The sequence below is a fragment of the Grammomys surdaster genome, unplaced genomic scaffold, assembly GCF_004785775.1.
Source record: "Grammomys surdaster isolate TR1022 unplaced genomic scaffold, NIH_TR_1.0 126048, whole genome shotgun sequence".
Taxonomy (NCBI): Eukaryota; Metazoa; Chordata; class Mammalia; order Rodentia; family Muridae; genus Grammomys; species Grammomys surdaster.
In genome coordinates, this window is record NW_021620860.1 from 4338606 (window position 1) to 4360017 (window position 21412).

Consider the following 21412-nt stretch of genomic DNA (forward strand, 5'->3'; position numbering starts at 1 on the left):
ACTCAGAGATCCGCCTGCCTCTGCCTCCCAATTGCTGGGATTAAAGGCATGCACCACCACTGCCTGGCTGAAAGTCCTTTTCTTTACTAGGGACAGTCCATTGTTGTCCTGGATATAGTCTGAGAGAAGTTTGCAGAAAGGAGATTAAACAGCTTTTAGCTAGGCAAGTAAGTGATACTCGCTTGTAATCCCGGCACATGGAACGAAGAGGCTTTAGGAACGTGAGTTCCAGGCCAGCCTTGGCTACAGGGAGATCCCTTGTCTCAAACTAACAAAAATCAATAAAGCTTCTTGGAGACTTGGACATCGGCAGCTGTAGACAAGCACTTAGGTTCCACTGCTCACAAGCATCCCCTAGCAGTCCCACAGCTGAGAGGGAAGTGGGTGCTTACGAGCATACAGGAAAGACCTGGGGAGTGGGCTCTGTCCTGCACTCGTGTGATTACAGCTAAAGGATAGGAAGCGTTGAGAAGTCAAAACGGTTGCTTGTGGCTGAAAGATGAACTGGTTTTATTTCTGGAAAGCGCCCCTCTCAGATTTGGGAACCTGGGAGAGAAACAGAACAATCATGCTCCTGTATCAGAGAAGACAAGCCAGTATCATGACAGGCAATGACAAAGCAGCCAGCACTGGGGCATGGGCTGGGTGTCTGCAGGAGGGTGGAGTGTCCTGTTTACAGCACCATGGGGTATTATCGGCCCATCGCATGCAGCAGCCTCCACAGCTCAGCCACCTGGCGAGGCACCCTGGCATCAGGCCAGACCATTTCACCACACAGCTGAGCAGTGGCGGATGCTTTGGTTCTTGGGCAACAGCAAATGGAGAAAACAAAACAAAACAGCACATACTAGATAAGAAGCCTTAGGTGCTATCTTCCAGAGCCACTTGGCCCTGTCTCCCAACTGCTACACTTGTATGGCTCTAGGGAGAGGGGCTAAGAGAGGCCCAGCAGTCAGGTGGTGTCAATGGAGCCAACAGCACACAAGGCAGATAACACCTTTAGTAAGTAGGTATGAGTGCCCACTAAGCGTCAACTTGCTGATAGTCTCTGTGATGAGAGAGGAGTAAGACAAGAAGCTACTGGCAGGGTAGTGGAGGGAAGAGCTGATGCCACTGCCCCATCAATGCCAGCTATCCGACACCAGGCACACTGTTGGGGGTACCCCCTCCCAGCAAATGTGCTTTCAGAAGGGCCACCAATTCATCTCTGCCTCCCTCAAGATCTCTCCCTCAAAATCAACTCAAGCCTAACTCCAGCAGAAGAACTCAAAGGAGAGGTAAGAGTTCTCAGGATGAAGACTACAGATAATGTAGGGCATGAGACATTTCTGGTTCTTCTCAGCTTGGCCAGGGGTGGAGAGAAATCAGCTCTGACCCAAGACTTCTGGCTGAGCACCTGGAGGGACAAGCCCATCATTTTGCTGTCTTTCAGGCCATGTAGGAAGGAGAAACCTAGGATGGGAAATGCTCTTAATCCCACCGCCAGCATGTGCCTAGCCTTCCTACTATACCTCCAAAATAGAGATATAATTTTACACCCAGCAAAAACTCAACAACTAACTGGTTCAACAAACAAGGTATGAGTGAGTCACTTTCTCATGCTGTCAGGAGTTGAAGCGTTCTTAGCACTAGCCTTCTCCCTTATCCTCTTTTAAAGAGAAAATAGCCTTTATAACAAAATAGCCCTCATGACAAAAGCTACAGATACACTATAGGAAATAAGAACACACAGATGAGTGAAAACACAAAGCCAAAAGCTATTCACACCCCACCCTGAGAGCAGCACCCTGAGAGCAGCACCCTGAGAGCAGCACCCTGAGAGCAGCACCATGCTACAAGGATCCTTCTTTCTCTCCATGCTCATTTGCATGCTCATGTTTCCTTTTGTTTTTGTTTTTCTTTTTTCTTTTTTTTTTTTTTTTTTGGTTTTTCGAGACAGGGTTTCTCTGTGTAGCCCTGGCTGTCCTGGAACTCACTCTGTAGACCAGGCTGGCCTCGAACTCAGAAATCCGCCTGCCTTCCTTTTGTTTTTCAACCAATGATCTTCACTTAGGGATGAGAGGCAGGCAAAGCCAGGGCAGTATAGTGGGACCCTGAGGGCTTCTGCCCTACCTTGTCCACTTGGGGTACAACACTTGAGAAATCTGGAGATCAAAATACAACATTTCCCCAAGAACTGATTTGCAGGACGAAGGGGAAGTTCCTCCAAACAGCCTCATAGGGATTGACTTTCTATTCTGGACACATGCTGGGATTGAACAGGGTAGATGGCCTTGTGAGCTCCCTGTGGTTTGGGGCCACTTCACTGCTTAACTCAGAACTCGTGGGTTTTGGAGGAGAAGCTTCGATGAAACTGAAACCCTCAAGATGACTATCGGGGGTTAGAAGACCTCCACGGAGAGCCCACGGAGACCCCATCTATCCCAGCTGCTATGTTAGATCTGGAGTGAGAGGGTTTTCTTTGTTCTGTTGTCTAGCACTGAAACTCAAGGAAGCACTCTATCACTGAACTATAACCCCAATCCTGACTAACATTTTTTTCAACACTAAGCCACAGCTAACGTCAACCTTCCAGGGAGAAGAAAGTCAAAAGAACTAGACTGGAGGGGGAGAAAAAGTTCCATCACGCTTCCCCTACCAAGGAAACTTTACCCAGAAAAGAGCAATGGTATTTGTGTACACTCCAAGAACTGCTCAGCCAAACCCTCCATCAATCACTTTGACTCCATATTTAAACGTACAACTCAAAAGAGAACCAGCAAAACAATTTCTGGCTTCATGTCTCACTTCCCAAAATGTAGATCCCGTCTGCAGGCAGCTGGAAGAATGGGCCAAGAGAAGCCTTTCTGGAGATGTCACTGTGGGAAAAAAGACATAATGAATCCACTAACTCTGTATCTTCCAGGAGGCAAAGGGTAACCCCGGAGTGTATGCGCAGGCATCAAAGCAGCAGGCTGCGGGGCTCTGACATTTGTTCAGCTCTCAAGAAACTACAGTTAGAAGAAAAGGAAGTAGTGTGAACTTTTCACCCTTTATCTCGATTCTCTGAAGAGGAGTTTCTGCAGGATCAGAGCATTCTCAAGACACAACAATTGCCAGCAGTTACTGATGGAAGCAAGTTTCCCTTCAGGATCTAATGGAGCCTCTGTAAGAAGAGCCTGCACAGGAACCTAGCCTCCTCCCATGAAACAATCCTCACCTTGCTGTGGTTTGAAAGTAATAGGTTCCTTGGGGCCATGCGAACTCAAAGGATGGACAAACATCCTTTTCCTTGCTTCCCTTCTCCACAGTAATCTGATTTCTATCAAACAGAGAAGAAATCATGACATCCAGTCAGCTCTTCAGTTAGCTTTTAAGGTAAGTGGAGTGAAGGGAGAACCAGATTAGGGAGGTTCATCTAGAATGAGTTTTGCAAGAGGACAACTGTGAAACTGTACCCTGGTTTCTGTTCTGATTCTGTGCACCCCACATGCTCACACACTGCACTGTGGGGCAGAATCTCTTAAGACTTTGCCACCTCATGGTGAAGGTGAACTTATCTCTCCAAGGTCAAAGTGCAAAGTGAATCCTTTTATTCCCTGAATAGAAGATTTTTAAGGAACATTTCCCACACTTGTATTTTATTAAGACTCAACTGTTTCATGGCTTCCTGGCTGCCTTGGTTTGGGAAACAATGTGAACTAAAAGGTTCTGGTCTCTTTCCTTGCTAGGAACTAGACGATCCTACTTGGGACTCAGGAACAATGATTTTAGTCTCTGGGCATGTTGGATCGGCCAAGGAAAAATGAAAATAATTTAAAAGTAAGACAAGTTCTAGTGAGGAAGGTAAAACGAGGTAAAAGGGAAATAAGATTACAGATTACTATCAAGTAATTTCCTCAATCAAAATAAATTCTGCTTTATGAATAAACCATTAGTAATTTTAACTCTATCCAGTCTGCTTTCTTCCTGGCTTCCAGCAAACTTCTAGGTAACATATGTTTAAGCAATGGGTATGCAATTCAGTATCAGCCAAGTTACACAAAATGCTTATGAATGTTGACAAAATATGACAGCCCTGTTTTGTCACCTTCCCCACCCAAAGGAAACTGTTTCTGTCATTCCTCCTGTTGAACTGGTCATGTCAATATTCTTGTCAAGTTACATTAATTCAGAACTGTCTTTATCAAACTCTCAATGAAATACCTCAATCATGAAGAGCCAACAGATGCCAAGATTACTGGGCCGAAGGTTATGGGGAAAAGAATATTTACACAACGGCAAAGTATCACCACATAAACCACTTAAGAGGAGAATAATGTGCTTTTACATCGAGAGATCTGGTGGTGACCACCTAAAGTGATCACATTTAGCATGATGAGGATGGAAGCCCAGTTAGTGACACGGTGTTTGTGTATGAAGCCCTTATGCTCAATCCCCGTCCCATCTTCAAAGACAGTATTACCACTTAGGAACAACCTGGTACCACATACTTCCTAAAGTAACCAGTATAAAGACACACCTTTACCCATGAAAAGCTTATTTTTGTTTTGAGGTAACATCTCACTATGTTGCCCTGGCTAGTCTTGAACTCACAGATGCACCTACCCTATCTTCTGAGGAAACATGAATAGAACTAACAGAGTCTAGAAGAGCTCTAAAATGACTTTTTTTTGTGTGGTTGTTTTTTCCTAGACAGGGTTTCTCTGTGTAGCCTGGCTATCCTGAAACTCACTCTGTAGACCAGGCTGGCCTCGAACTCAGAGGATCTACATTTCTCTGCACTGCCACCACCTGGCCTAAAACGACTTTTGAAAATGTACTATGGGGAAAGAGTTGTGAGAGGTAAAATACATTGTTTATATAACTCTCAAAGAATAAAGCATTAAATTTGACAAGGAAATGTTATTTAAAACAAACATGGGCTGGCAAGATGGCTCAGTGGATAAAGCACAACTTGAATTTCATCCCTAGAACTCACTGTAAAGGTGGGAGGAGAGAATGGGCCCCAAAATGTCCTCTGACCTTCACATGGGCACTACGTGACTGCACAAACCACACAAACACAGGATAGAGACACAACAACAACAATGAAATAAAGGGACGAGCTGGGAGATAGCTCAGTGGGTAAAGTGTTTACTGACCAAGCATGAGGCTCTTCCATAGATCCCAGCATCCATGTAAAAGCTAAGTGCATAGCAAGCATGTGCCTGCAATCCCAGCACCCAGAGGTGAAGATACTTCAGGCATTTGCTGGCTACTTAGATTAGACCAAACAGCAAGTTCCAGGTTCACTAATAGACTCTGCTAAAAGAAGGAGGAGGAGGAGGAGGAGGAAGAAGAAGAGGAGGAGAGAGTAGATGACAACAATGGAGAACAATTATGACATCGGTCTCCAGCATCCACAAGTGTACACACATGTACGAATGCAAATCATCTCTAAACACACACACATACACACACACACACACACACACACGCACACACACGGAGTACGGAGAAAAGATTTAAGTGAGTAAGATTCTTTACACTGAGGATATGGGAAGAGCACCCGTCCAGCATGTGTAAGGCCTGAGCTCCAACCCCTACACCAAGGTTACAAAGCAAGCCACCAAATGGGAAGTGTGAAAACAGACAGGATATTAAATGATACACAGGCACAGTTAATTTTCTTAGGCATGACAATATTGTGAGGCAAACTGTCTTTATTGCCAGCAGAAGCTGCAGACCTGAAGGGGGGAAGTGTCACGATAGTTTCAAATTAACTAAAAGGACTGCGTGTGGATGTACACAAACAGAGGTCTGTCTAGACACACATACACTGATGAACACAGGACAGCACTCGGACAACTTGCCCTATATATCTAGTGCTAGTTCCAGGCTAGCCAGGGATACACAGCGAGACTCTGAATTTTTTCTTTTTCTCTTTTTTTTTTTTTTTTGAGGGTTTCTCTGTGTGGTCCTGGCTGTCCTGGAATTCACTCTGTAGACCAGGCTGGCCTCAACTCAGGGATCCACCTCCCTCTGTCCCCCACGTGCTGGGATTAAAATGCTGGAGATATCTTGACAATGGGAGGAACTGTACTTATCACCACTGACCGAGGGAGATTTTAAGGTAGTCTGGCCCTGAAAACAGCACCAGGAAGAGACCATTACAGGATCCTGACTCAATTTATTTGCCCTTGAGGGCAGAAGGTTCCAACTCCCAGACAGTAAAGAAGAGAGGGCTGCTGACCAATGCAGCTCAAATGGAATCTCAGAACTCATGTTATCATCTGGGGCACAAGGGAGAGAAAAAGAAAACAGGACAAAGTCAAGGTAAACAAGCCTTCCAAGCAGCTAAGGCAGCTGTGTTGTAGGCTCCCAGATGTCCCTGCCCACCTCCTCCCAAGCAGGAAAATATAAATAGTGCTCAATTTACCTGTGGCTGGCCACAGCAGAAGGCCTGGTCACATGACTGGGCGAGGTGCAGTAACCACCAAGCTTACTCAGGAGCAGAGGGCACACAGGGTGCTGGCTTGCTACACTTTGGTAGCTTGGACTCTGTCAGGATCCGGTGCACTTAACCTTGGTTTTTCATTCATTCTGCTCTGGGCTGGTCTAGGGACAAGGGCTCAGTTAGGTTCCTCAGAACCAAGAACATCAGTCACCCAGTCTGTTCTGCATCATTCATGAAAACTTGTGTGGAGGGTTTTTGGGGGTGCAGCTCAATAACAGAGCACTTGCCCAGCACGTCTGAGGGCCTGGATTCAATCCCCAACGTGGCTAAACAAAATCAAAAACCTGTGTGAACTCTTGTTCCACTTGCAGAAAGCCTGGGTCATGCTCACTTAGGCTCTATTTCATGTCCCAGCGACACAAGGGAGATCCCAAAAAGACTCCTACATCCCACCCAAGTGAATCCGTACACCTGGGTCCTGACCTTCTAGAACCGAACTGGAAATCAGTGGCAAATTACTATGCTGTGCCCTGGCTATGGAAAAACCCCAAAGTGTGCTGGGCAACACTCCAGGGCAGCCCCTGCTCTGAAGTCCTGGTCTTGCCAGTTGTTCGGATTTCCTAAGAGAAGCACAAAGGTTATGCAGTGCCTCCAGGGTAAACCAGCCTGAGAAGCAAGGCTAGGTGGCCCCGGTGTTTAGAGCCTTGACAACTGCAGGGAAGAGAAGGAAGCTGCCAAGGGCCTCCTAACAGAAGGCTGTTCCCTGGTTACCTCTCTACAAGCAGCTTTCCCGAGGCAGAGGGTGTGGCAGCACATGTTACTTGGAAGGTGACAGACCAGACCTCCTCCCCCAAGCTACTTCATGGTAATGCTACCTTCTATAAGTAAGGAAAAGGCTTATTTTACTGATACAAATGAATAATTGGATCCAGGAGGACAGTATGGGATATTATGTCCTATCCCATCTTCTGAGGCCCAGAAGGCAAGCCCAGGTTAGTCCTTTGAAAGCAGACAGCACTGTTATTTGCAGCGGCTCCCACACAGACATTTAGGCTTCAGACAGCCTCCTAGCCATTGGGTACAGTCTCTTTCACCTTCCTCCTTCTTGCTGTGACTTTGATTGTCCACCATCCATTAATTACTTGAGTCAGGGCACAGCCAGAACAGTGGAAGACACCGATATGTAAAGAGGATCACGGAGGGAGTCTATGTAACTTGATCATTTCCTAAGGACAAGCAATCTGAGTACAAGTGGGGACACTTACATAGTAAATGGCCCACGGCTCTACTTCACATAGCTAGCTAGGCCATGAAAAAAAAAATCCCTTAAGGACAGCTTAATCACAGCCAGGCTAATCAAGTCTATGGCGGCAACTGTAAGCGCCTGAGATAAAAGATACACACCACAGCTGAAGATTTTTCAGAAAGCTGCCTTTTAAAAAAAAGATTTCTTTTTAATTATGTGTGTACTTATGTGTCTGTGTGTGAGCTTGTGTATGTGTATACAGGTGCCTATAAAGGCCAGAAGGAGGTGTTGGATCCCCTGAAACTGGAGCCCTGGGTGGTTGAGAGCTACTCAACAACTGGTAACTGAACTTGGATCCTCTGTAAGAACAGCAAGTGCTCTTAACGTCTCTCTAGTCACAGAAAACTTTTAACAAAGAGAAGGCTTTGTTAAATAGTAGAGCCTCGTGTGGTGATCTATAACCTGTAGTCACAGCAATCAGAGAACAGAGGCAGGAGGACTGCAAACTCTACAATAGCCTGAGCTACATAGTAAGAATCTGGTTCCACTGACCAGACTAAATAGAGTAGGGTTCATTCATTCCCTGCAGCATAAGCAAAAATGACTGGATGCCTTTAAGGAGCACAGCCAGGTGGCTGAGGTGGTGTGGTGTGTGAGAGGGAAGGGTGGGAATACAACCGAGTCAGTCTGCTCCTCTGACTCTGCTTAGTAATCCCAGACCCGGCCGGTTTCCTCGGGCCTGGGGTTAAGGGAAAGATGGACCAAAGGGCACTTCCCTGAGTGTAAGTTCTAACTCCTGCCCCACTTGGTGCAACATCCGGTACTAAACCACACAAACTCCCCTGAGGCCTACCATATTCACAAGGCAGAGGGTACAACTGCCTAGTATATAGGCCCAGAAGAGCCATCTGGACTGGGCCTATAACCTGGCATCATTTCCTAAGCCAAACTCACTGACTTGCCCTTGTCCAATTCCATGTAAGTATGCAGTAGTGTTACTGTATGGCTACAGCACAGATAAGCCTTCCAGTTCCGTGTATTTTAAGAATCTGAAGAGCTGAATGCAGACCAGGGGAACACAGTACTAGTATTTCATCTCCAAGAGAGGAGGCATGTTCCTTCAGAAGACACTGGGCATACAGAGCATGCTCAGTATGGGATCATGCTCAGAGTGACAGCATGCTGGGGCAACCCTGCTAACTCGAATGCTGGGTCAAGATGGAGCAAGGGCTGCACTTGGCAAACATAGAAACTGAGAACTGACCGGGTACCAATTTTGTCCAGGAGGAGAAGGGTAAGCTGCAAACTCCTAAAAGGCAATCTAACATAAAGAGTCAAAACCCAGGCTCCACCTCAGCATGTTATGTGAACTCAAAACAGGCCCCATAACTTCTTGTTTATCAACTATCCCATCTGTTAAGTGGGGAGAATAAGAGATGTTACAAGCATGTAGAAGCAACCTGATAGTCACATTGGTCTAGTAGTTAGTGGTTAATTGTTTTTATTTGGAAATGATGTGAAACTGATTGTTCAAGAATGAATACACAGGACACATACATGACCGTGACTCAAATTTTCCTACGAGCATACATGCCATTTGCTCTACTGATGGCTGGCTGTCACATGCATTTTACATACACTCACATACTTCCTACACTCATACTTGATACCCACACGTTCACTCAACACGCACACGGGGGTGAGGTGGGGTGGAGGGAGACCTTGAAAGAAAAAAGCAACTATGACAAAATGGGGACAAAGAGAAAGTAAAAGGAGATCTTGTTAATTGTCGGGCTTATGGGCTCCACTCCTTTCCCTGAACACGACAAGCATTCAAACATTCTATTTTACATGGACAGTGACCACGCAGCTCAGACAAGTTACATAAAGTGACATAAAGCCAATTTCTATCTCTTTCTGTGTTCTGATGTATGTGTACTTGTGTGGTTGTATTTGTGTGCAAGTGTATGTACACATAGAGACCAAAGTCTACATCAATTGCTTTTCTACTAAATTTTAAATTGTTTGGTTTGGTTTTGGGGGACAGGGTCTTAACTGTAGCCTTGGCTGGCCTGCAACTCAGAGAATTGCCTTCCTCTGCTTCTTGAGTCCTGGGATTAAAATTGTGTTCTATCATACTGAAACTTAATTTTTTTTTCAATCATTCTTTCTCTCTGTATGATATATGTGGGAATACAGGGAAGTGCACACCACAGTGCATGTGGAGGTCAGAGGACAACCTTCAGGAGTCAGTTCTCTCCTTCAACAATGGGATCCGGGGCCTCAAGTCAGGTCAAGCTTGTGAAGCAAGTGCTCTTACCCACTGAACCATCCTATCAGCTCTATCTCACTTTTGAGACATGGTCTCTCACTAAACCTGGAGTTCACAAATTCAGCTAGGCTAGCCAGCCTATAAGCTCAGGGATGTCCCTATGCCCACTCCCCGCAGTGCTGGGGTAACAAGGTAAGTGCACCCTGCTTTCACATGGGTGCTGGGACTCTGAATCAGCTCATGCTCACACAGCAAGCACTGAGGCAACTGAGCCATCTGTCCAAGCCCTTCCTTCATTTTTTATTTCTTACTTAAAGACACAAAACATACAAAACAAACAACAAAACATTATATGCATGGGAACTTTATTATACAGAAATGTTTTTTATAATATTTGTTAAATAAGATTTTGCCTTATAAGGTTGAAAGTTACTGGAAAAGAAAGTGTACACACAAGCATACAAACATTAGGACATAACTGACATAAACCTATAGAGAGGAAAGTGATCTTGTAGAGGAGTCAGTTAACTCCAAAAAGATACCAGGCAAGGCTTCCTAGATGGAGCTTCCTCCCAGAGACCAAGCCTTTGCTGTTCCCTGTACTGGGTGCTATTAAATACCACAAGAACCCCACTCCTGGTTAACCAAAAGCAGGAAGAGGGCTGTGCTTTGGCAGATCATGTGCCCCAGGCTTCTTTCCCATCAGAAATGTGAGAGCGGTGGTGCCAGGAGTTACCCCACATGGAGGGCTAAGTTGTTTTCGTGGCACAATGCCACTTGTGCCCACCCCTTGCCATAGGAATGCACCCTCCACATTTCTTCCCAGGTGCTTTTTATGGTTTTACTCAGTCACATATAAGAAAGATACCCTTTTACAAGCACCATCTACATAGGCATATCTTCCCCATACCATTCCAAACGCAGTACCCATAACCATGACTCCAGAGGCAGGAACATCAGTCTGCCCCCAGTTCCCTGCCTGTCCTTGGTGAACTACTTATTCCAGATGGCAACTGGATACCTCAGGACAGCCAGAAACACTGAAAAGCCACCACCATACCACACATGCAGGGCTTCCCACTATCCACCAGTCTACAGCTCACAGGATAAGTCCAACGTGTGGAAAATCCATTGTGTGATCACCTTGGGATGCTGAAGGAACAGATTTTATCCCTGTAGCTCATTTCTAGTTCTCCTTTAATCAGTTTATCAGGTGCACTTTCAGCCTGGAATATAGATACACATCAAAAGGACAACCAGAGCTGGAGATGTGCTAGGCAGGCAGTGGGGATGCCATGCTGCAGCAAGTTAACAAAAGATTTCCACGTGTGGAAAGAGACCTTTGCTTAACCATGCAAAAGGGCTTTGTCAGTCACATGGTTGTGGGCAGGGTTTTTTTTTTCTGGGTCTCAGTTTCCCTGTCTGTAAGAACAAAACAATGCCATCCTTACCAGTAGGGCATGGTGAAGGTGGAGGTACAACATCTGAGTACCAATTGTCTCAAGTTCTCTGAGCAGTGCAGGTGAATCTAGGGCCTTTTAGATCTGGGATTCTCAGCCTCTTATTACAGAAATAGCTGTATTATTACTTTCCTGTTGTGAACACGGACTGATTCATGTGACAGTTGCACTGGAGAAGCATCCAGTGCTCCCCTCAGGTTAAGAGGTGCTTGTCCCCAAGCATGCAGTTCCCACGGCCCTCTTCTCCCCTCTCCATTCAGACTATGCTGTTTTAATGTAAAAAGCCTACTGGCTGCATCCCCTCCATCTTCTACACGATCCACACCCACATCCCCACCTCTCCACCTCCCTCCCTGGTCCTGAGAAATGTCTGTCTGCCATGCATGAGTTAAGCGGATGATTCCCCCATCTCAGGACAGTAGGACAGGTTTCTGCCAACCTACAGCTGTGGGGCAGGGAAAGCACATATTATCAACAGTGGTTCTCTCAAAACCATGAGGTTGATCAAACAGGCTCAGAAAATTCATAGTGGAGGGAATGTAAAGGAGGGTCGAGGGAGGAAGGGGAGGGAGGAGGGAAGAAGGGAAAAGAAGCTGCCTCCCCTCCTAATCCTTTGAGTTAGCTCTGTTCAAAGTCACAGCCAGCTGAGCAGGTTTATTAAACCATTTTGTCTAAGTCACTTGACCCACGGTTAGAATTAGGGAAACAGACTGAAGAACGGTCTAAATGTCTAGGGTTAGGACAATGATCACAAACACCTCTCCCCTGCATTTCCCCACTTTAGCAGGGGAAGAGAAGGGAACAGCAGTACCTGGGATGGTGCCTGGCATGGGGGAGGGGGCTTTCAACCTGATCACCTGGGAAAGCCACCCCAGGGCACCCTATAACTCTGCTGCCTAGCCTAAAAAGCCACTGATCTTGCAATTCCTGCTTCTCCTTGCTGTACAGTATAACACTACCAAAAAACTGGCACTGGTCTATCTGGTGTAAAAGGACACTGGGCACTCGTCTCAGTCTCCTTGACCATCAACCACACCTATTTCTAGGCCAAAAGCCTGGTAGCTCAGACTTTAAAACAAACTATATCAAAATCCTGTAAATTGTTTCTTTCCATGGATCAACCTGGTGACTGCCCATGTTTGCCCCTGTGTTGGGAAGATAACCTACAGGCCTAGCAAAGACTTCCATGGAAATGCAACATCTTTGTTACCAGCTGGGCTTGAAGCCCAAAAGCCAGGCTGAAAAGAAGTCCAATGATTTAAGGAGAGAACACTGACTCTTTGGAGAATAGGCAGGTTGTTTTGCAAATAGCTGGAGAAGTATTCTAGAGGGGGAACAGTGTATGGGAACCAGAAGGGGAAAGGCCATTACAAGTGAGCCTGGGGGAGGTGTGGCTTCCTTCTGCACTCCACTGCCTCTCCAGCAACTCAATCCAACAAGTATTTATTGAGCATGACACTCCCCACTTCGCCCCAGCCCTCCCTCAGCAAAAGCACTCAAATGTGTTCAAGCTGCGGGGTTTGTTCCACTGCACTTTAAATACTAGGTACCTACTTAAAAAGGCACGCACACAATTTCCAAGATGGGCAGAAGGCACTACAGAGATTTGAGAACACTGTTGCCCCGACAAGACTACAGCAATGGCATTCTGTGTGTGTGTGTGTGTGTGTGTGTGTGTGTGTAGTGATGGGGATAGAACACAAAGCTTTACACATGCTAGGCACATGCTTTACCACCATAATACATCCCAGGGTCCAAAAACAAGGTCACTTTTAAAAGAGAAAGGAGAGAAGACAATAGAAATCTAATTGGAAAATACATTGGCCAATTTAGAAAGAAAGAGAGAGAAAGAGAGAGAGAGAGAGAGAGAGAGAGAGAGAGAGAGAGAGAGAACTATTCAAACCCCTGTAGTTCTATAATTAGCCCAGCACACACTAACTAGCCTCTCATTCTGCATCCTCTCCAGCTTGAATTTAGAATGCATTTGCTTGTGGATATGCTACAGCTTATGTCTTACAGTTGTGTGTCAAATCCCACCTTTGGCCTTAACACTTCAATGCTCTCCTGAAGGCTGTCATTTCAGATCACAGGACAAGGGACTCAGAAAGCAGAGCTACTGGTACACTAACCTGGTCCCTAACAAGGTGGTTCTCTGGAAAAAGTTGCCTGCCATTAGCAGATAGGGAGCTATGGTGGGGAGGGGGGCCCTAAATTTACAACACTACCATGCCAATAATTGTCCACCATTTAAGATGACACATTCTTACAACCTCCAATAGAATGCACCCCAATTCTTAACCATGGCCCAACTGCATGAGAGCAATCAAATCCTTTAGAAGAATCTTCCCAGGATTCCACACACTCCTTTTACTAGGAAGGTGGAAGCACAAACTGCTAATGTGCAGGCGGGTGAAGCCTAAGGCACTCCATCCTCCCCCAGTGTCAGCTGTCTAGGGCTTGGGAGCAAACCCACAGACCTGTATGCCTGAACAGGGCAGGGTAAATGTCTGTACATGGCCAAGACTTCAGTTCCAGGTTCCCCAGGGCTGGACTTGCAGTTTTCCTATTATGAAATACTCTGATAGCGTTCTTTTAAGTTCATTTAAGCTGCTCTTGATTGGCTGTGGTACTCCCACACAGGAAAAGCAACTGAAGCTTACTCAGCCTGAGGATAACCATTTAAATGACTCTAAAGCTAGACATGCAGCTTTGTTGTGACTCTAGGGAGAGAGCAACATGCCAGAAAGCTAGGATGTCCAGTGGGCACTGTCAGCTGGAAGGCTTCATGTTCACAGCCAGCTGTGCCCAGGAACGACAGCCCATCCGGAGCTCTACACGGCAGCAGGAACTGGAGCACAGATAATTTATGAACTTCAAATAGCATCCTCAACTCTTCCCTCTCTGAGACCAGGATTTGTTTTTGACCTAACTATGTGAATAGATTTGGCTAGTGTTTGGTTAATTCATACTCTGCAAACCAAATAATGGAATCTCTGTAAGGCTGCAACTCAGGCAGAGGAGAAAGCTGAGAGCAGTTCCTACTCAGCTTCCCTTGGCTTCAACTCCCTCTTCTAAGACAGGGAAGAACAACTTCTGTATTAGAAGGGCAGAAATCCTATACCAGGAGGGTTAAAATTATTAAGCCATCAAGAGATTGTCCACACTCTTTAAACAAACTTGCTGTTGGGCATCTCTGGTGGTTAACTGTGATTGCCACCTTGTTGGAGCCTAGAATCGTGGAAGGAACAAGCCTCTGGGCATGTCTCTGAGGGACTGTCTCTATTAAGCTAATGAAAGATGGAAGACCTACACTAAATGTAGGTGACAGCATTCCTGGGACCGCCTATAAAGAGAGCTGAGCACCAGGATTCTCTCTGTGTTTCCTGAGTGCAGATGTAACACAGGCACCAAGCTCCTGCTCCCTGCTTCCCTGTCCTGCAGGACTGTACCCTTCAACTATGAGCCAAAATAAACTCTTCCTTCCTTTTCAGTCAGGTATTTGGTCTCAGCAACAAGACAAGTAACACATATAGTATCCACCTGTTCTATGAAGTAGGAAAGAAACACTAGGTTTATCTTTCCAGCCTTAGAAGAGCTCAATGCTGCCCACAGAACAAGAATAAGACAGGGGTAAAACCAGGCAGAACACTTGAGCTAGTGTCAAGTAGTGTTTGATACACATGACAATGTATATAAAACGCCAAAACCAGACCTGTCAGACAATGTCACATCATGAAGTCTGAATCCTTTAGCACAAAGACTCAGTGTGAGATTGGTAAGAACCAAGAGGCAGCTGTTTCATTCCCAACTATTGCTATGATCGAGGAATAGCAGGGACCTGGGGCCTACCATATGACTCAGAACATACTGACCTCAGCACTGAATGCAGGCAGAGTTCTTTTGGCTACTGAGCCCACCAAACTGCTTGGGCAACACTCGAATTCACATCATCACCATGAAAATTTTGTAACCCTGCCTCATATTTCCTAGAGATCCATATCTGAACCAGAGAGAACAATATCCTCTTACCACCACACCCCACAATGTTCTCATCCCCTTTCTGCCAACGTCTTAACTCTGCGTTATATAAGGATTTCTCATACTATCTAATACTGTGCTATCCTGAAGAATACACAGACCCACACTGCTTTGGGTACCCAAAAGATTGCACTCGTCACTACTAATGACATCCTAGAAGCTGGAGGCCGACTTCAAGAAAGTCATCACTATTGATAAAATACTTAAGGGTCAGATGATTCAAAAATACATTTTATGACCACACCTGGGCCTGGAAAATATGGAAGACAGCAGTTAGCAGTATCAGGCTAGGGAGAGCCCAAGAGTTCAGTGCTTCCCAAATAGAAGCCATCTCAATCACAGGTTACAGAAATACAGAAAATAGCCACTCAAGAGAGCAACTCCCTATGTCCCTCTGAGGAATCTAGTATTTTAAGGCAGCCATGACTACTATCAGCTCTCACTGATTTGTTGAGAAAACTAAAAGGTAATGAGAAAAATTCAAAACAGGAGCTATGCCTCACATGATTTCCATTTAATTTTTAAAATATGTTCTCTGTAGTCTGAGTTGTTAGGTTGAGGGTAGGGGGCCATAAGAAAAGAGGGGGAACAAATTTGCTTAACTGTTAAGCTTTTATGTAAATTCAAATGAGCTATGTCTACTGAACACATGTCACCTGACAACCATGGGGGTGGGGGATCTGTACTCACACTTGCTGATCTGTCACAAAGACTGGGAACTGACTAGAAACAGATGGTTCTTTTTCCCCTAAAATACGAGTAGGGACCCAGGATTGTTACCTTACCCTACCTTAGGGTTTTCTGAGGAAGTGTACATTACATACACTTGAAACTGAGTTTTATATTGTAGTAAGAGTCAGGTGTATTGTTCAGGACAAGGAGGGATGAACTTTTATACAATGACTCAACTCTGCCACTGACAGCATGAAAACAGACATAGCCAATATCTAAAGAGTGTGGCTGTGTTCCAATAAAACTTTATTTACAAAAACAGGCTCAGGGCCAGACATAACCTACAGGCTATAATTACCAGCTCCTGGTTTAAGAAGGTTCTTGGTGGAGTACGGTAGTTCCCAGGCAGCATCTGGTTTCCCAGGTTTGGAGAAATAATTAGCATAGTTTAATTAAGTGTTATCTTCATGGGGCAGGACATGTGGCTTTGTGGTAGTGTTTGTGTAGCACGCACAAAGTCCTGGGTTTGATCCTAAGCACCACAAAATAAACGACAAAGCTGTTGTTTCCATTCTAGGGATATGGAGAAGGAAACTCTAAAACTCTAAGGATAGGTAAGACTAGAACCCAGAAAAATTCAATTCCTACTTCTCTTTTATCTATCATCTTTGGCTCTGGAAGAACACAAAAGTTAGCAGTCTCAAACTGGTTTCACACACACACACACACACACAAACACACACACACACACAGAGAGAGAGAGAGAGAGAGAGAGAGAGAGAGAGAGAGAGAGAGAGAGAGAGAGACATATTTAATTTAATTCAAGGGGCAATTGCAGTAAGAAATATACCTTGGGTTTCAATTACTCACCAGTGCCTCATGGTTTTCTCAGAGTTGGCCCTCATTTGTCTCTCAGCTTTCCCAGCTCCAGCTCATAAAAAAACGAAGCCGTTACTCGCTTTATGAAGACATCCCTTCTGGATGAAGGGTCACAGAAGGTAAGCCCGCTCTTTGCACCATAACCCTTTAAACGAGGCCTAATCTATCTTGTCAAGAACACAGCAGGGAGTGTGGTGCAAGATAACCGCACAGGCAGAGTATTACATCTTTTGGGATGGGAAACAGAAACGGTGACGACACTTAATTGTTCCTGAAACCCAGTACAGCTCACAGGCCTTTTTAAACAGCTGTGTTCCTGAGCCCCGTTTAGAGAGGTGTTCTAAAAGATGACAGAATCAAAATTTGAGAGGCCCTGAAATTCTGAAACCTGCAGCACTGGTTTCAGAGCAGTCTGGGTTTGCTCTTTGAAGCCTGAAAAGGCAGTGGGCTCTCCCCAACAGTGCTCGTACAGTAGCTCAGTGCAGAGAACAGCAGCACTTTTTACAGCACCTTTCCTGTGCCAGGCACTCTTCTAAGCTCTTCACAAACTCATTTAATTCTTATGATGTAGATATTCTTGTCCACAGAAGAAAGGGAGTCCAGAAACTTCCTCAAGAATATACACCAGCTAGTAAGTGGAAGAGCCTGTATTTAAAACCCAGACTATAAATCTCATTCTTTTTAGGGTCTGTGAGAGCAAAAAATGTCCCTGTTACATGCCCTAAAGGCCTGGGGAAAAAACTCCTGCACACTTCCCAAGGCATAGAAGGAATAGAAACAACCAGAAGATACAGGATCATGAGTGAAGTTAACCTGCCCAAGGCTAATAGGTCCCAAGTCAAAGACCAGGCACACAACCCCCTCCCATCTCTCTGTAATGCTTAGCCACAAAGACCAAGAGGCTCAGGCTACTACTTCATCCCTCTCCCTCTATGCCTCCTGAAAACATAATGATAATCCCACCCCATAAGCAAATGTCTTTTTAATACCTCTGAGATACTAACAGGTGGAGAAACAATGGACCAACCAAATACATAATGCAGGAATCCATTCAATCTGCTCTAAGTCACCTGACAAGTTACACAGACCTCTGGTTTCCTGTTTTCATCAGTACCTTTAGAGACCCTGACCCAGCAAAAGGAGAAGACCATGTAATGAAACCCAAGCATGCAAACCTACATTCCCCCCTTTGCACAGCCCCCACCGCTGCTTTCCCTTTTAATGCTAGCTCTGTAGGAATCACAAAACAACTGCTCTTAAAATGATTGCTAAACGGATTTCTAACTACCCCACGGGCAAGGCTTCTGTCGATTTCTACCGAAAGTGAAAAGGTTCTGGTGCTTGCTGCTCTAGCTCCCCTGGGTTTCAAGGAAGCCCAAACAAAACCAACAGGTTTGGAGTCTTGTGGTTTGCTTTATAGTTGATGATAGGCATGAGTTTGTCTGGGCATTGCCTTCTTCTACACCACCAGATTCTACACATACTTTGACTACTTGGTCACCATCTTGCTACCAGATTTCACCAAGTTCTGCGTTCCAGAATGTGATACTAACACATACAGTGAGGTCCAAATAGACTTGACTTTCTACCTCCAAGACCTGATCAATCCCATTCCCATCTAGCAAGACTCTTGTAACAGAATACCTTCAGGAAGAGGATATGCAACATCCAAGCTTAGTAATCTGCAGAAAGTGCAAGAGTGGTGTAGAGAATGTCACATTAGGATGGCAGGGACCATAACTTCTGTACATTTGGTACAAACTCAGGCTTAGGAAGTGTGCAATGATCCTTTCACATCTGGTGTGAATCAAACGCAAACTTCACTTTTAACTTACTGCCAACCTCCTCATGCAAGTAGGTTCCCTTTCCGTTCCAAAGGGCCTGCATTTGTGGGTCCCATCACAGCCTTGAGTGTGAAAGCAAGGCTAAATTTGCTCCACCCTAGTTTCCCCACACCCACCACATCAAGCTGCTATTAAGAAACTGCCTCAGCGCTGTTCAGAAAGTGGGGTATTTGCCACAGCATACTTGATTGTAAGCACTCCACTGCCACGTTGGCTGGGAATGCTCAGGACAAAACACCTCCGGAGAAGGTGAGAAGTAGGGTGCAAACTGCCCAAGTCCTGTACATAAGCACACAGGCACAGAATGATTGGAAAGAGACAGCCATATTAAACAGGTCAGAGATATGGGAACATACAACTTCTGGGCTACACAGAGAGGAATGTAGAAAATCGGTAACAGAGGTACGTTTGCACCGAAGTAAAAGCCGTTAAACTAACTTATTCCAACGGGCTGGGTTCAAATCATCTCCTGGAAGAAGCATGATGGAAAGCGCACGTGAAGTGGTAGAGAAAGGAACTCGAGAGCCATAGAGAGGGACGCTGGGGCCAAACTCAAGCTGGAGAAGTAACACATGGCTCCACCCGGCTCTCTTCCATGCCCCTCCCCCTCACTGAGCAGGCGTCCAGCGCCCACCGGTTCTGGCTCCCAGTGAAGCTCTCGACTCAGGGCGCCCACAACACTCCTTGCACGCGCTCTAGCACTTCGCACACCGCCCAGGCGGACACATAGGACCACTTTTCGGTTACGCCCCCCAAAGCTAGTTTCCATCTGCCAGGTCCCTCCCCTCTGGTCCCGGCCCAGACACCCGGCACCCCGTCCCGGAGTTGCACCTCAGGTTCGCAGCTGCTCGCCTTCGCTCCCTCCGCCCTCGCGAACCCTGAGCGCCCCCTTTTCTCTTCTCTCACCTCCCATCCACTTCCCCCTCACACTTCTAGTACTCTCCAGCCCGTTGCCCCAGCACCCGCTCCGGACCCGGCTCACCTGCGCGGCCACCCCCGTCCCGGCGCTGGTGCGGCTGCTGCAGCTGGAAGGGAACTGTAGCCCGGAGTGGCTGCAGACCGACCCGGGGGGAGCCAGCGGGCACCGGTGGAGAGCAGCCCCGCCGGAGACCCCCCGCCCCTCCGCGCCCCGGCCCCCAGGAACCTCCGCCTCGGCCGCCCGCTGCGGCCCCGGACATGGCCCACCCGGCTACCTGCCGCCTCAGCCCCACGGCGAGCCCCACACTGCCCCCAACCCCCGCGGCCGCTACTTATCTGCCCTACGGGCGCGGACCGGCCCCCTCGGCCCAGAGTTCCAATTGGTCTTGAGAGTCCCAGGACCTCCCCCTTAACCAATCCACCGCGGGACTCTTCTCTTTCCGAGGATGATTGGTCCATGTGTTTAGCCATCAACACAAAACCCCACCCTCCTACTTTTCTTTTTTTTTTTAATGTCCTTAAGGCTGCCGATTGGTCCTTCCAGTAGAGGGCTGGTTCCTCAGCACTGCCAATGAGAAGGCTCAAAGAGGAGGATCGTCCCACCCAGTCTCAGGTAGTATGCAAATATATGCCATGTGATGTCAGGCTGTGCAGGGGGCGGGGCTGGATGTAGACTGGAATCAAATACTAATGAAATCTTTAAACAGGGTAGTGTCAAACTCTAAGTAGTTTCAGTGGGACTGAGAAAGCCTAACTTCAGAAGCCATTACATTTAGTTTAACCGAAAAATATTAGTTTTCTATTCTTATGAGATTTCTCTGCAACTGGCAAACTCCAAAATGAGATTTGATAATTTATACAAGGTTTGCCTATTGTTTGCATGAACTTTGCATTAAATTTGTACATTGAATGGCTACCTCGCCTCACATGACACTCATTTGTCTTCTACATTTCCACGTCCTTTCCTGAAGCTAGTCCAATCTCAATAAAAACAGCTGTTAGTCTGTAAATTAACTTGAGACTTTAAAAGGGAGCTGGGAATTTCCCTTCAGAGCCTTCCATTGTAAGTGTACCTAGCAAAACAAAGTGACTGATAAATCTGATCAAGTTTGATAGTGACTCCATTAGGAAATCTTTGTCTTTCCAGCTCAGTTGCTCTCTGACCTACAAGTCAAAGACCAGATGGTCTCCAAAGAGAATACTAGCAAGTTGTGAAAATTATATGCTATATATATGAAGGCATTTTCAGAGAAAAGAAAGGGCAGTATTTAAGATACTATTAAAACAGTGCTTCTCAAAAAAAAAATTGATTACCCTTGCTATTTTGTTCTATATATGGGGGGGGGAACAGAGTCAATCAACGCTGGTCTGTCTGTGAGAAGGGACCATCCAAGTAATTGGATAATTCCCTCTAGATTTACATTTAGTTATGAATTCTAATTTTGACCTTGCTACCGATTTGTCTTTCTATTTCAGTCTTTGCTGAGTTTAGTGTTTAAAAAAAAAAGGTATTCCCTTGAAGCCACACTTACTAATCAGAGGAAAGGAAGTAAACTGGGCGTGTGCTACAAGGGTACTGTGGGATCAAATACTGAAAGCAGATAATGCTCAAAGTGGGAATTCAAGAGTTGGTTGAATATTAAAATCAGCCCATGAGCGCAGAAC

The 21412-nt window shown here is 45.9% G+C and overlaps 1 protein-coding gene across 2 annotated transcripts in view; it reads right to left on the bottom strand.

The window, feature by feature from the left end:
- The window catches only part of Fam117a (family with sequence similarity 117 member A), a 44473-nt gene extending 24421 nt beyond the window's left edge, over positions 1 to 20052 (bottom strand). The window contains exon 1 of one of the 2 annotated variants that reach the window (XM_028755007.1): positions 19812 to 20052. In XM_028755007.1, coding sequence (XP_028610840.1) covers positions 19812 to 20007 — 196 coding nt within the window. In that variant the 5' untranslated portion in view covers positions 20008 to 20052. Of the gene's footprint in view, positions 1 to 3199; positions 3388 to 19811 lie in introns of those variants that run through there. The other variant, XM_028755008.1, reaches the window with a different exon arrangement.
- Between the last annotated feature and the right edge of the window lie 1360 nt (positions 20053 to 21412).